General features: G+C 33.0%; 2 protein-coding genes across 2 annotated transcripts; one reads left to right on the top strand and one right to left on the bottom strand.

Moving 5' to 3' along the window:
• The first annotated feature begins 2,734 nt into the window (after positions 1–2,734).
• Positions 2,735–6,816, top strand: LOC110992134 ((11Z)-hexadec-11-enoyl-CoA conjugase-like). Its single transcript, XM_022257824.2, has 6 exons — positions 2,735–2,972; positions 3,906–4,036; positions 4,398–4,603; positions 4,975–5,157; positions 6,031–6,226; positions 6,618–6,816. Exons 1-6 carry the CDS (start codon positions 2,786–2,788, stop codon positions 6,792–6,794), a joined length of 1,080 nt encoding a protein of 359 aa, XP_022113516.2. The 5' UTR covers positions 2,735–2,785; the 3' UTR covers positions 6,795–6,816.
• A 495-nt stretch (positions 6,817–7,311) lies between these two features.
• LOC110992191 (serine protease 53) lies at positions 7,312–14,963 on the bottom strand. Its single transcript, XM_022257907.2, has 12 exons — positions 14,839–14,963; positions 14,028–14,133; positions 12,385–12,547; positions 11,923–12,128; positions 11,367–11,572; positions 11,097–11,154; positions 10,380–10,495; positions 9,989–10,052; positions 9,422–9,593; positions 8,852–9,057; positions 8,266–8,465; positions 7,312–7,508 (listed from the first exon to the last, which is right to left on the bottom strand). Exons 1-12 carry the CDS (start codon positions 14,887–14,889, stop codon positions 7,335–7,337), a joined length of 1,722 nt encoding a protein of 573 aa, XP_022113599.2. The 5' UTR covers positions 14,890–14,963; the 3' UTR covers positions 7,312–7,334.
• Positions 14,964–15,763: the final 800 nt, after the last annotated feature.

Raw genomic sequence — 15,763 nt, 5'->3', positions numbered from 1 at the left:
ACTGACCTCAAAGATTTTACTAATTCCTGTCCTAGTGTTTATTCGTAAAGGGAGCAATGAAATACCAATAAGATGGCTATAATACATAAATAGTAATGGTTCATACTCAGATTAATTACATATAATTGAATATATTCCATTAAAAAATATAGTTTTGGTCCCACTTCTGCGCTAATTTCACATTGGTAGGGGAGCCCACGATGCTAAATGGGGATTTACTCGAGCGTCGTGGAGACCTATTGGGTTGCAAAGCTTAGATGATAAGAAGAAAAAAATGTTATATGATATATACCTTTTCATCGGTGGGGAGAGCGGCTATAGATAAATATGTAAAAAAAACTGTTGCATGGACATACTCGAGCGCGTCAGATATTGATAGCATCAATGTCCTACGTATTTTTAATAATGTACGTATGTTAATCTGATCATTTGCATGATGGGGGTGGTTGTACGTAAGGGTTAAAAATGAAAAAAAAAATTTAATCGAGCGCGTCAGGTTTTCTAAGGGGGTGTTAAGTGCACCAAAAAAAAAGCTCTCATTCAATAATCTGACGATTTCGATCTGACGCAAACTCGCAGCCATTATTATAATGTGCAAAAAAAAATCGCCATTTTGAAATACTCGAGCGCGTCAGATTAAGATATATATGGTTCAGATTTATATTCTAAACGTAAACCTTTAGGGTGAACCGTTTTTCTAATATTTTTTTTGTCAGATCAGGCAAATCCCTCTAGATAATCGTCAGATTATCTAGAGGGATTTGCCTGATCTGACAAAAAAAATATTAGAAAAACGGTTCACCCTAAAGGCCATCCCTGCAATTCCATTCCTGGGCGCTTAAAATTGTACTTATGAGCTCGCTGAGTTCAAAGAAATAATATTTCTATGCGTTTGAGTTCTCCCAGCTCGAAAGTCTGATAGAAGTTTCATAGAGCACTATTTTTGAAATTTTCAAACCCCAATAACTTTTGAATGGATCAAGCAATTTTCCCGCGGTTGACGGCGATCGACGCATTTTTAAGCTCTAATTATTTAATTTTATCAAAAACGATAATCCGATATGAAATGTCGAAGTTATGTGATAGAAACACTTTTTTCGGTTTTCTTTCGTTCACGATATCTCTCGAACGAATCAACCGATTATAACCAGTTTGGTGGCGATCGACGTCGTTTTTCAAGCTTAAAGATTGATTAGTTTTTTGAAGTCGATGGATAAAGCCGTTTAAAAGTTATTGCAAAAAAACACTTTCAAAAAAACAAATTGTTATTTTTTTAGATTTTTCAAAATTTCTCAAAATCTATCGGTCCCCATCGGTTCAAATTCACATGAAATCTAATTTTGAGGGAAACGCGGAGAAGGAAATGTAGGCATCACGCAGCTGCACGCGTTTATCGCACGAACTTTATCGACGAAATTTTGTTATTTCGGCTTGCGGAAATCGTCAGATTATATATTTTTCAATATTCTTGAATTATTTCAATCAAAATAAAAAAAAAATTAACTATGCTCGAGAATGTCAAGATGACGTTTTTTTACAACTTTCTGCCCTCCCCTCTCTTTACGTCACTCTCAAATTGTCAGATTAGTGGAATATACACTTTTTAGGATGTGATTAACTCACACTACCTTAATCTGACGCGCTCGAGAATGTCTGATGATCAATTTTTTTTACTAATCTGATCCTGTATCCTTCACGGGCGGCCTTATATATGGGCCTCATATTTGGTAGAGGTACTTAACCGGGTACAAGGTATCCCCCTGTATATTAATCTGCCGCGCTTGAGTAAATCCCGAAATCCCCTCTTGGGCTCCCCTACTACATGTAAGGACCTAATACAATGCGTCAACATTTGTATCACATGTTGACACTCATTAGCGTCAATACATAGTGCACAAAGAAATTTGCATACAATATAGTTCAAAAGTTACGCTTTGCTTCATAATATGTATTTTAATTGATTTTCATCTTTCATGTTACTGCTAAATAAGCAAACGTACGACTAATACAATATAGCCAGAACAATACAATCTTATTGGGATAAACCGCGATTGTATCCGAATGGAAGATGATGCTGGAAAAGTAGAAGCTTCGAAGCGGGTCAAACAGTACTGGTATACTATAGATGACAGATGGCCAAAAACAGTAGCCGAATGATCTGGTCCAAACGAACAAGGACAGACCAATAGAATAAAATTGGATGACGATGGCAAAAGTGTACTAAAATAGGTGGAAAATTGTTGAATGACGCCTTGCCGCGGAGAGGGGCCGCATTTAAGAGTGGTAAATTTACATCTATTTTTGTTAAATGTCTGTTTATAACACGTGGATAAAAAAACACTTTTATTATTATATTATTAGTAATATTCTTAAGTCAAATAAGACTGCTGAGTACCTCATTATACCATTAGACTTTTCTCTCTATGTGCGCATTAGCACTCGCTCGTAAGGTAGGGAAATACATTGTTGGCTTATCTTTTAATATAAAACGAGATCCTTTAAGAAAACAGTATACCAATACTTCTCAGATTTATAAATCTGAGGGTTGAAGGGTTGTACTTTTAAAGCGTTTCCAGAGAAGGTAGAACTTCGCTGGACTCTTTTCAGCGAGGTCACCACCTAAGCCATACCATATTTAGACATTTTTAACATTTACAAAATCTACATTTTATCTACAACCTATTGCGATATTCTTTTACTTATAATTGATCCAAAATTTATATTGGGATCGTTAATAGCCTGCTAACCACGGGAGTAACAAAATATTCTAATTACCGCGACCAAAATGGATGAAATTAATAATGTAAAAAATAAACAACTAATCACAAGCAAGGATATAGGGACGGATTTTTCGTATAAACACGAAATTGTCTGGAAGAATGTGGTTATTTTTGCTATTTTTCACTTTTTGGGGATATGGGGATTCAAATTATATTTGACTGGTGCTGTTACATGGAAAACATTTGTATGGGGTAAGTTTATGAATTCTCAAACTAACATAATTATACAAAAAAAATTAAACACAAAAATAAAATGTCACAAAACGATGTGATTATCTATGACGTCGTACTTTACCTAATCAAGTATTATTTTAATACTTTATTCATTAGCACAATGTAATGTTTAATGTTTTCAGCGTCTAAAGTAAAACTAAACTTTGCAAGTATGTAGTACCTATTTACAACTTAAAAATATTTGAATAATAAGTTTTATTTAGTACTTGTTCAAGTCAAGTTTTATTTACCTTTTTATTCCGGAAAAGCGATCTCTATGGGGTAGCGTAACAAAATGTTTCTCATGTTGGTAACTACTAAAAACGTAGCTAAAGTAAAATAATCATCTTAGGCGAAACAAATTTCGCTGGGGCAGCTAGTATATATGTCCCAACTAGCTTAAGAAGCCGTTCAAAACAGCCTATACGCTTAACTAAACATCTCCGTTTAATTAGCGGCCAAATGACAAATGCAAAGGCAAATGACGTTTCATTACTTGCCTAGCCTTGACTGTTAATAGAAATTTAGTTTCACTTTCTGCCACCCTCAAACTCGAAACGAAACTCTGAAAACCGTCAATATGGCGTCGGCAAACCAAAACTCTGATGGTGTTTTCCAATAGAAAACAACATGTACAATGGAAGAGTGTAATGACAATAATAATGTGAATAAAGCTGTGACTGACCTAAAATTTATTATTAAAAGAAATATTAGGTTAAGTAAGCAGTACTGTTTAACCAGTGGCCTGATTTAAGATAAGCTTTATTAAAAATCAACTTTATCTTTTTATTTTTATGACTGAAAAACTAAGCTAATATATTAGAACAATATTGTAACAATAATAACCATATGGTATGATTGTCTGTAGATAACAAAATTATTATTATTTCATTAATATTTTTTTCTTTTCAGTTACAGTTTTAATGTTCTGCCTCGGACAAGGTATAACATCTGGGGCTCACAGGCTCTTTGCCCACAGAAGTTATAAAGCAAAAACACCACTAAAACTATTTCTCATGCTAATGCAAACAGGTTCTGGACAGGTATGCTATGCTTTATTATAATTTAGAATAATCATTTCCTATGCCTAGTTTTTGTTTCCACCACACCACACTATGTAAATAATAATAAAAAATAATAATTGTACATGACATTGTAATAATACTAAAGCGGTATCTATCTTGGTCTTAGATATCTAAATCTTTCGTCAGCCTTGTGGTGCGTTGTACTTTTTTGTGTCATGACTACCATAAATGGATTCTTAATCTGATACTTTAAACATACACTAGGTTTTCCGCTCTTTTGCATTTGGGTAGAACAATTATTTATTGAGCACATAGGAAAATATCTGTTGAGACTTGCACTAAAATCCCGCTGTACATACAAATAATCATTACTTTCCAGAACTCAATATACATTTGGGTGCGTGATCACCGTCTTCACCATAGATATTCTGACACGGACGCAGACCCTCATAACGCCAGTAGGGGTTTCTTCTTCTCTCATGTTGGATGGCTAATGGCAAGAAAACATCCGTACGTTAAGGAATTCGGTAAAAATATCGACATGAGCGATCTAAAAGCTGACCCGATTGTTATGTTCCAGGAAAAGTTAGTATATTTAACATTCCCAGCTTCTTAATAATACACTCATTTTTTTACCATGTATCTTTCTGTCAATTAGAAAAATAGAACCTATTTTTGTTAAACGGTGGAATTAGAACAGTTATAATGCCAGAATACACCGATCGTGTATCAGTTAAAATAATTTACAATTCAAATTAAGATTAAGATTATTTTGAACTGTAATAAGCACTATTAACTAGTAAACAAATACTTTATTTATTTTTTATACGAAAGCGCTTTTAATTAGTATTTATATGAAAATGCTTAAAACTGAGCGTGAAAGGAAAATAAAACGGATTTTTCTCATATTTTACTTTATTTGATAACTGTCGTGGATAATATATCTTCTCTTTCAGGTATTATTATTATTTATATATTTTGATAGCGGTCTTTATACCAGTTATAGTACCGTGGTACATGGGGGAGACACTTAAAAACTCCCTACTGGTTTGCTATTTTGGTCGCTACGTTCTACAGCTGAATGGAACATGGCTTGTGAACAGTGCAGCACATTTGTATGGCACACGGCCGTATGACAAGTACTTATTTCTCGTAATAATACACTGAACATATTATATTCATACGTTTTTGTATGAAACTTAGTTTGTATATCGTTATTGTGTAGGCTGTAATTTACTTTTACATGACAGAGAAAAAAAAAGAAAAAAAATGTGAGCTGTCACGGGACGCCTGGCAGATGTGAAACATCGAAATTATTTTGTAAAAGTAATATGCAGAAAAGAACAGATTGTGATAGGAACTAAACATGTCATAATGATAAAATAAAATATTAAGACTTTTTCCAGATAACGATGACTATTTGTTGAATAAACATTATATTCATTAAATATTTTTAAATGTGAAATTTACTACTGCATTTAGACTGTATATCATATAGCGTGGCGATGCGTCGCCACGGCATGCGTCGCCACGTCAGAAATGGGTTTTACATGCGGCTATAGATGTTTCACATCAAACAGTTTCACTTGAAATAGTAACACAGAAAAGCTGTTAAAAGTAATCTAATAATATACAGCTACATTCAGATTGTTTAACCACGACCGATCGTTTTAAGTTCTATAACAAAAAGAAGACAATTGTGATGATGATGGATATTTTCTGAATTGCTTTATCTCTATACAACACGTGGGTTGTGATTACTATACAGTTAATTAGTTATTTATATTATTAATTCGTAAGTTACAATATTTTCATTCAAAACCATTTTTAAATATTTTCTGTTTTTATATTATACGAAAATAGGCAAAACGCTTTCTGTGGTTTACGACATACTTTTTATTACAATCATAAAAACACCGAGATCGGAATATATTGCGTTCAAAGGAAAAAGTAATCTAAACCAAATATTCCATTCGTGATGGTTTTAAAAATGTATAAACTCTTTCCATCAGAAATATTCAGCCTGTGGAGTCTTGGTTCGTGTCATTTCTCGCATTTGGTGAGGGCTGGCACAACTACCATCATAGCTTCCCTTGGGATTACAAAGCAGCTGAACTGACAAACTTCATCAACCTGTCAGCGAGATTTATTGAGATATGTGCCAAATGGGGCTTAGCTTATGACCTGAAGACGGCCTCACCTGAAATGGTAAGAAAATATTGTTCTTCTCTAGTAGTAGAATTATTATATATGTTAAAGTAGCTGACATCAGCATTGTAGTAGGTATATACAGTACGTAGTAAGTTCAAGAACACATTAAAAGTTTACTGTGTCTACGTGTCAGTTCCTTGACAGAAACGTAGTAAGCGGGAAAACTGAATTTATATAGTCGTAGCATCAATTTTGTTTTTTTCTTAAAAATATTAATTTGTTTGTTTAATATTTAATTTCAGTTTTCTTTTTTATATATATTTATGTACTGAATTAACTTATGTTTTGTTTAACAATCTATTTTGGATATGTATATTGTCTAAGTGTTTTATTTTATAAAATAGATGTGTAGCTATAAGATAATTAATAAACAGAGCCTTTCTTTCAGGTGACAAACCGTATACTAAAGGTTGGTGATGGTACTCACTACTACCTAGGTAACGATGAAGATAAGTTAGGTGTCACTGCAATAGGACCTCTTCATCCTCTAAATCCATCTTACAATGTTACGTATCCACCACCGAATACCACACTGTCTAAAGAAGGACTAATTTTTAATGAATAAACAACGATTGTTATCGAATAAACTTGCTCTGTAATTAACAAAATTCCTGTGTAAATAGTTACAATACGTAATAAATAAATAAATAGTGTGTTAAAATATCGGAGTTTTTAATTCAATTAGTGTTATTTTATTAATCAGTCGCTATTACGACCACAAGGTCAAGTAAATTCACAAATACATATTAATTATATAAATGACGTCTAATAATTATAATATCCCAATACGAAGTTTGGGAAGCGTTGCTATATTTAGCGTTTTATTAAAAGTTTCATGAGACGTAAGTAAGAGACAACCGAAAAAGAAGAGATAAAGTAATATCCGAAACAAGTGATGGCCAGAGGCATACGACCAGATGATGTTTACACCTTCCGCGAACCATTGTTCGTATATTGATTTCATACGATATAATTATATTCCCCTGAATCAATTCAAGAAAAGGGTAGTAGATCGAGTCAACACGTAAGCACTGAAAAATCAGCACAATCTGTCGTAGTGAAAACACGCATAAAAGACAAGATTAAAATATTCATATTTATTGGCTTAAAAGCATTGGCAATCCCGGCGAATATTCTCATTAATCCAAGGAAGATGATCTATTATTCTGGTGTAAAGCGGCGTTTGCTTTTCGTAACACGATGCTGATGATAACACTCCAATCAATCTGTATGGGCTTAAAGTGGTAAAACGCGTCATTACTGGTGCACCGACGTCAGTCTGCAATGAAAAAAAAGTTATAAGCCAAACGCGCCAGATGAAATTTAAATAGGACGTTTAACAGCAATAGAAACTTAACAAGTTGTCTATCCATCAAGCTAAAGCGTATTCTTAAACTTAGGTATATGTAATATAGACCCAAGTTATAAAAACTTGGTTCTAGTGGAAATTAAAGGAACCTGTTTTTTTTGTCCCGATAATTAAATCATTATGTTAAGGTAACAGAAAGTATTGACGATAAACTATTTATTAATACCAAATGAGTGCGAATCGTTGGAACGATGTATGATAGGGAAGAAAATAGAAAAATAACTAAGGTAACAGATGTTACAATAACAATAAATAAACTAAAGTGGAAATAAGCGGGGCATATGGCAAGAAGAACAGAAAAGTAGAGCTTAAAACTACTAAACTGGTCCCCAAGGTATAACAGAAAAGTAGAGCTTAAAACTACTAAACTGGTCCCCAAGGTATAACAGAAAAGAGGGAGACTACTTAGAAGGTGGATAGACCAAATAAAAGAAACAGCAGGTATATGGTAGAGAGTGGCACAGTGCAGAGAGGATGGCGGGATTTGGAGGAGGCCTTTGGCAAAAAGGGCACACAGATACACTAGAAGAAGATAAAAATAGAAATGTGTTTAAATGTAAATGACAAATGTAACTGAATAAAGGCTATTGCTACTATTATTATTAAATGAGTTCCACAACAAAAATAATTCTATAAAATTTAAATTGAATATTTTTATTAAACTTACCTGGCACAAAGTCCCAATAGCACCAACCGGACCCAGACACCCTTTATCTGGAGTTACAAATGAGGCATTGGTAGCAGATAAACATGATCTTTCGGATAATATTGGCAAGGATGCGATGCGAGCAGTACAATACGTAGATAACTTTTTCTCGTCAGTCGCTACTGAGGCTACTTCTGCTAACTGTTGTTTATCACCGATATCTACAACTCATAGAAATTCAAGATAAGGAATTTTTTTTTTATTTCAATACCTTCATATCTTAATCAAAGGATTATAATCCGTCAAAACTAGACAATTCGATCAAATAGAAAAAATAAAGGTTCTAATGCTGAACCATGATGCGTCACAACGATAGTAGACACTACTTTCTAAGTAATCGAGTCAAGCCCGTTTATCTTTATTTAAGAATGCATATATTTTTAAATAAAGATAAATCGTATTAAAAATGGTGCCGAAAAATTGTATGATCTTCGCTCTAGGCTATATTAATAATAAAATCCAGTTCTATCAAAAAAGCTTTTTCTGTGTTAGCCTACAAACTTTTCAGACCACCGATTATGTAAAAAATATTAAAAAGTTTATTCACCATATATGGGCATACAAATTGGAGAAATAACTTCAGTAAATAGAACTTCGTTGCGTAATTTTATCAACGCAATATCGTCGTTTTTTCTACTCCGTGAATATTTAGGATTTATTAATATTGCCTCAACACTTGCATTGATCGCTGATGACGCCTTATCACAGAGTCCATTAGATCCCAAAGTCACGGATACTTTTGATGGTAACATGCTTAAAAATTAATTAAATAATTTGTATAGCAATTAATAAAGAAGTTGATGAGAGGGTGCAAGAATTTGGTATTACGTCAAATATATCGTGTAAATGGCAATACAAAGTTGTTTTGTCTCTCAAATTGAATGTGCTAGTTTGCACCAAACATGCCGCTGAATTTTAGTTAACCAAATTTAGGCTTAAAGAAAGGCTTTTCTCTTTAAAATCATATATGTCACTTCATGAGAAAAAAATAATAATTAAATAATATAAAAAGTAAGATATTTCACGCCAACATTGTCCACCTACCAAAAAATTCGTAGTTGAATTCGTGGGATTGAAGTTAAATTATATATTATAAAAAAACATTCAAATTACTTACTCATAAACATTAGAGGCAGCTGTTATGACATGCCTGTTAGATATAAGAGTGCCGGTTACTGTTTTATTTGTGTGAATATAAACCAACCATGGCATTTGCAAAGGCTGAATCGTTTCTCCGCCAAGCATTCGACTATGTATTCCACTTTTAGGACCTTGTTTCACACCACATCCTGAAATAATGTTTAAAATTTACTATCTTTATTTTTCATAACAACATTAACTTACACGAGCAAATATATAATTAGTACAATAATACATTGCGCTTCATTATATGTATATTTCAATATTAAAAAAGTACAGTAGCAGGCAAAAAACAAAACTAATTAGATAGAATACAGCAATAACAATGGGTAACGTTTACACAGAACAAAAAGAAAAAAAGATAAAAGAATACAAAGAAACAACAACAACGAATAAAGATAGAAGTGATCTAACAATTAACACAGAAATTTAAAATGATACCCTGAAATAGTTTTTATACGTCAGTCCTACTAAAGAAATATGGCTTTTAGCTCTTTGATAGTGTATGTATTATGTAAAACTTAATAATAACAAACCAACTTACGGCACAAGCATAGGCGACGAAATCCCAAATAATATCCTAATAGATTACTTAAACTTTCACAGTTCTGCAAAAAAATAATTTACAAAAAATAATTTGCAATTTGTAAAAAAAAATAACAAAAAATGATATTCTCTTACCGAACGATGCATCAAATAACATAAAGACAACAACACTAAAATACGCATAATGTCTATGTGTCTGTCAAAAATCTACTGACGATTTGGCCAGCGAAGGCCATCTTAAATAAAGGTAACTAAGGCATTTGAACATAAAAAAATTGTTATATGCGGGCTCTTTAATTATGATAACGTCAATGATCATGTAAGATTGGATTTCTATTTAGCTATTGCAAAATGCTATACGGGTGCGGGAAAGGCGAGGAGTCTTAGTCTTTGCAGAAGCAGCCCTGGCGTGCGTGATGCTTAATCCAATACAAGTACTTTGTCACTCTGGTGTACACTCCGGGATAACCACGTCTGCCGCATCCAATACCCCAGGAGACGATGCCTGAAAATCAATAACAGTGAAGCCTCTTTGAAGAAAAGTCTAGATATTGAAGCAATTATTATAATTTGCCATCCACACTCTCCGGGAGGTGACACGTACCACTTGTTCCGCTTTGTGTCGGTTTTTTAGGCGCGAGTCAAAGAACGCAAACGGGCGAGGCGGGAGCGTCAACAAACTCTCGCGCTCACTCACTTTGTTATTACACACTATAAGGACGTGCGCCTCATCATGATGGAGTGGAGTTATAATTCGTGTATGGCTTTTATAGAATTTTATCAATGAACAAAATCGTCATTAATAAAACTTTAAAAATAAAATTTCAAAAAACCGGTCTTTACAGAACACTATGAAAAGAAAGGCTTAAATTAAATTATATTTATACCTGCATGATATGTAATTTTTTATTTGTATTTGTGATATAAACGTAAGGCAGTATAATATTGGTAGTCACATAAAGTAGCTAACACAGCCTCGTTTGTAGTAGATGTAGCGAGAGTGTGGATGGTTACTAATAGTGCAGCCTCGATTGGCCAATATTCGATCTACCTCTTCAACAGAGACTGAGTCGACATTAAAATTTGTTTAATAGGAATTTAGTTACCTAATAATTCGTATCGTTTATCCGTTCTCTCCGCTGACAATGGGCCGCCACTGTCTCCCTACAATATTACAGTAATGAGCATTAAGTAGATTGAAATCCCAACTGGAATCACTATTTTTACACTAGACACCCCATTATACTAGAAAAATAATTGGTTTATTGATTAGTTTATTACTCCAATTATTCAAATGATATGGGAGAAACACACAGCACAGTGGATGAATGTATAGATTTGTAATATTAAATCTAAGAATTTACTGTAACAAGTACCTGGCAAGTATCCCTATTCCCTTCCGCTGGATATCCAGCACACAGCATATTATCAGCAATCATAGCGGTTTCATATTTCGTATCCCTACACTCCTTGTTACTTATAACTGGCAATTCCACTTCTAATAGTTGGCAGGAGTGATTTTTTTGTTCGCCGATCGATCCCCAACCTGCAGCTATTGCTTTGACACCTATGTATTCATTATCTGGAATAGGTAGCCAAAAATATTTAGAGAATTTTCTAAAAAAAATTTTTTTTTTCTAGACAGTTAAAAAATATATATATAATAAATATATAACTTATGTCCTGTGATAAAGCCACCCTATTACCCCTTAAGTATGACATAGATGTTTCAATTAGATACTCCAAAAGATTCCAACAGATGTCGATACTTTTCGACTGGATAGAGTATGTAATCAATAGATGGCAGTGCAGTGGTAAACCGACAAACGTAGAAGGAGAAACGAAGTTCGCGGGGGCAGCTAGTTCTACTATATTAATGTTTTGTTTCTCAGCTGCAAATGTACTGTGTATTTTAATATAGGAAATACCCACCATCATTATGTGGTAAGCACACTGGTTTGACTGTATTTGTAATTTCCACCTTATCATTTAGCTTCAGCAGAGCTAAATCATTCCTAAAGTCTACATAGGTGAAGTTATGGGCCACGACGTTGACAACAAATCTAGTGGTTGGTCTATGTGTTTCATTACATCGGTTATGTTCACCCAGGGTCACCTTTATCATGAACCACATCAAACTAAAATACAAAATTGTATTATAGGAAATTATAATATAAGGACGGCTGTTTGACGTCAATAATATTGCAATGAAATTTTTAATAGGCGTCTGTAAATTTATCATAAATTGAATCGTTTAATATAAAAGAACTTTTAGAACACACAAAATAACAATTCTAATAATGTTAGAAATAAATTTTACTAAATACCGAAAACCTGAATGTGCTCAAAAAAGGCTCAAACACCGAACGAAAGTTTCCGTCCGTCAACCCTTACCCTTTGACGCAATGGGCAGCTGTCATCACATATCTGTCATTAATGAGCATGCCTCCACAATAGAATTTTTTAAAGTAAGTCAATCGCGCAACCCATGGGAACTCGTTTACCGCTGACTCCACTCCTCCAACTATACGCGATGCTTCGTTACGTTCTCCACAACCTATTAAGGAAGAACATTAGGTAGTAAAATGTAGTTAAGTAAGTCCTTTTAGGACAATGCTTAAAATATTAACATAGCTCCCGTTGACAAACTCTGTATAATTTTATGAACTAAAAAAGCAATTTTAGTAAAGTGCGGTAAAGTTCCTGGCCCAAGATACTGATTTAAACAAATTATTTTTTTTTAAAGACATATGATATTTTGACAAGTTGTCAAGTTCCCGGCTAAAATACATTTTGTTTAAATTTCGAATGTTTAATTTTATTCATTTTTAAATTTTACATTACTTTCAGAATATTATGAAATCTGATTACCTAAATCAGATTTCATAATATTCTGAAAGGTGTTACTAGTAAATACATTTCAGTACGTTTTATGTACAGAGCTATTTATTCCATATATATATAATTCAATAACTATTGTTTTCATAGAATTATTATTTTAGAATGATTACCTAAATCAGATTTCATAATATTCTGAAAGGTGTTACTAGTAAATACATTTCAGTACGTTTTATGTACAGAGCTATTTATTCCATATCTTAATATATATATTTCTTGTGTGCGTGTGTATGTGACTGAACTCCTCCTAAACGACTGGACCGATTTAGACGAAATTTTTTGTGTGTTCAAGGGGATCTGGGAATGGTTTAGATTCACAATTTTGTCCGCTGGACAATGTTTTTTTAATTAATTTTCAATTTATTAGTTGTTGTTGATTTTGGAATGTTTTACATTGGATCCGACAGACGGCGCTACCATCGCAGTGTCAAATTTTAAATAATATTCGAATTTTAATTTTAGTCTGTCCCGAAATTTAAAAAAGTTTTGTTATCATTGTGTTATATCGTGTGTGACCATGTGCTGGATCGTTAGATATTGTCATAACATTTGAATAATAATTTTCATCAAAATGGCTTATTAAAAATTGAAATTTTGAAATTAATGACGTGTAGACAGGACAACGTCTGTCGGATCCGCTAGTATATATATAATTCAATAACTATTGTTTTCATAGAAAGTATGTTACTAAAAAATAAATATGTATAAATTTTGTTCTAAAGTACAGGGGGCATACGGCAGGAGCCTCACCTGATGTTAAGTGATACCGCCCATGAACAGACTTAAGGCCAGAGGGCTCGCGAGTGCGCTGCCAGCCTTTTAAGAATAGATACGCACGAATAGATTTTCTTGAGGGGTGGGTAGCTAGTTCTACATAGTGTTGGTTTTCGGCAAAAATTGCCTTAAAAAATGCTCAGTTTGTGGAACGACGGACGTCGTATTTATAATCTACTATGGTACTTTCTACATGATTTTGTTATCGTAGTATCAGGAAGTATAGTGCAACTTTGAATATTGTTTGACTATTGTTATTACTATTGACTATTTGTTATACAAGTTTTGTCGATATATTTACGTATAGTATTTCTAAAATAACTAACTACCGAAAATCTACGCCATATTTAAAACTTAATACTTACGACAGTTACAAATCTTATTAGTCTCAAAGTCATCAAATGTGGATTCAGTACTTTCCTGTTTCGGTTTAGATGAAATGGCTTCATTTTTTGACTCTATTTCTCCTCCCTATACAATTATACTGATTATAAAAAGTCGATTGGAATAAATACCAAAATTATTATTGCAACAAACCTTTTTCTAATAACATCTTTTTAGTAAGGGCTTTTAGAATTTGGTTTTATTAATTACTGTACTGTCATTACACAAAAATATAAACAAACTGAATTGTTAATTCAAGAATTTTTTATGTAATGTAAATTGACGTCATAAATTAAGTCCTTTGATAATAAATCACCCAAAGAGTCGGTAAAGTAGCAATTTGGATAAAATTCATTGCCACCTTAAAATATTTATAACCTATGTAATCAAAATTGGGATATAATTATCGTTATTAACGATAAAATAAAAGTACTATGACAATCTTGTTCTGTGCCTTCCAAAATGGCTGAAAGTTTAAAGAGGCAAGTGCTCGGTGGTCTAATACGCTTGACCCGAGGACCAGACTTGGATAAAATGGGAAAAAATTTCATCGTGTTGTTTTGAAACTTTAATCGATGGTTGGTTATTTATGTAAAATAAAAAAAAACATTGTAAACTAAATATGAAAACAAAAACCAATTTTTATTAATTGAAAATGGAATCTTTAAGTGTTTACATAAATAATTAGATTTTAAATAAGTACCTATATTTTATTTAATTTGTCTTGACTTAGAATGTCATGCACGTATTAAAAAATAATCTAATAAATCTTAGGAATAATATTTTACTTACCAGAACACAAACACACGCAAACAATAAAAACACAACATTGATTGTCCACATTTTACGTTGTGATTCCTTTTAAAATCTATGGAAACACTACATAAAGTCCCTACTCTCGGAGGTTGCAAACTAGAATGAGGACATTGCTCCTGCAACCACATCTAAGAACGAGGTTCTCTATCTAATAATAGATCCATGACAACCTTCCGTTTGTTAAACCGGTGCATCTAATTGAATATTCTGAACTATAATATTACTATCTGGTCCGTCTAACTTCGTTCCGAATAACAGTCGAAACGAGTAAACTTAAGTTAAAATTAATTTCGGATTTAATTAAGGCAATAACATTAATACAACTTTTTTGCAGCACGGAAATATTTTATTGTTTGCCATTGCGAAAGAAGGATGGCAGTTTTACACATGAGGTCTCTTCAGTGCCAATATTGCGATACTGAATGTTTAAGCACTGTTCTAATATAAAACATTTTTTGATAAGGTAACACAAGTCTTCGATCAAAATCCTGGTAATGCATCTCCTCATTCATCTGAACATCGGAATTTCTTGGACTGACACGAATTCGATGTAAAATGATGAGTAGTTTTGTCAGACAGATGCTGTTTGCATCCGTAAAATTAATTAAGGTATTCATTGTTATCCGATATTTTATTAATTATTGTGTTATTTGGAGCGGAGATGAATCCACCAAAAAAGAGATAACAAGCATCAGGCCAGCTTCTTAAGTTAAAAGTGGTGTGTATGGCAAAACTACCACGAATTTGTTTTATATATTTAGATTAAAATATGTATCTAGACTAACAAAAAACGTTTCATTCGTTCGTTTTAAAGTTCAAAAGTCAAATGATGATAAACACGTTTAAATACAAGGTACGTGCTTTTACATGAATGACCTTTTACTATTTTATTTCTTTAGGC

The sequence above is a fragment of the Pieris rapae genome, chromosome 8, assembly GCF_905147795.1.
Source record: "Pieris rapae chromosome 8, ilPieRapa1.1, whole genome shotgun sequence".
NCBI lineage: Eukaryota > Metazoa > Arthropoda > Insecta > Lepidoptera > Pieridae > Pieris > Pieris rapae.
This window is presented reverse-complemented; position numbering and strand designations above follow the sequence as displayed.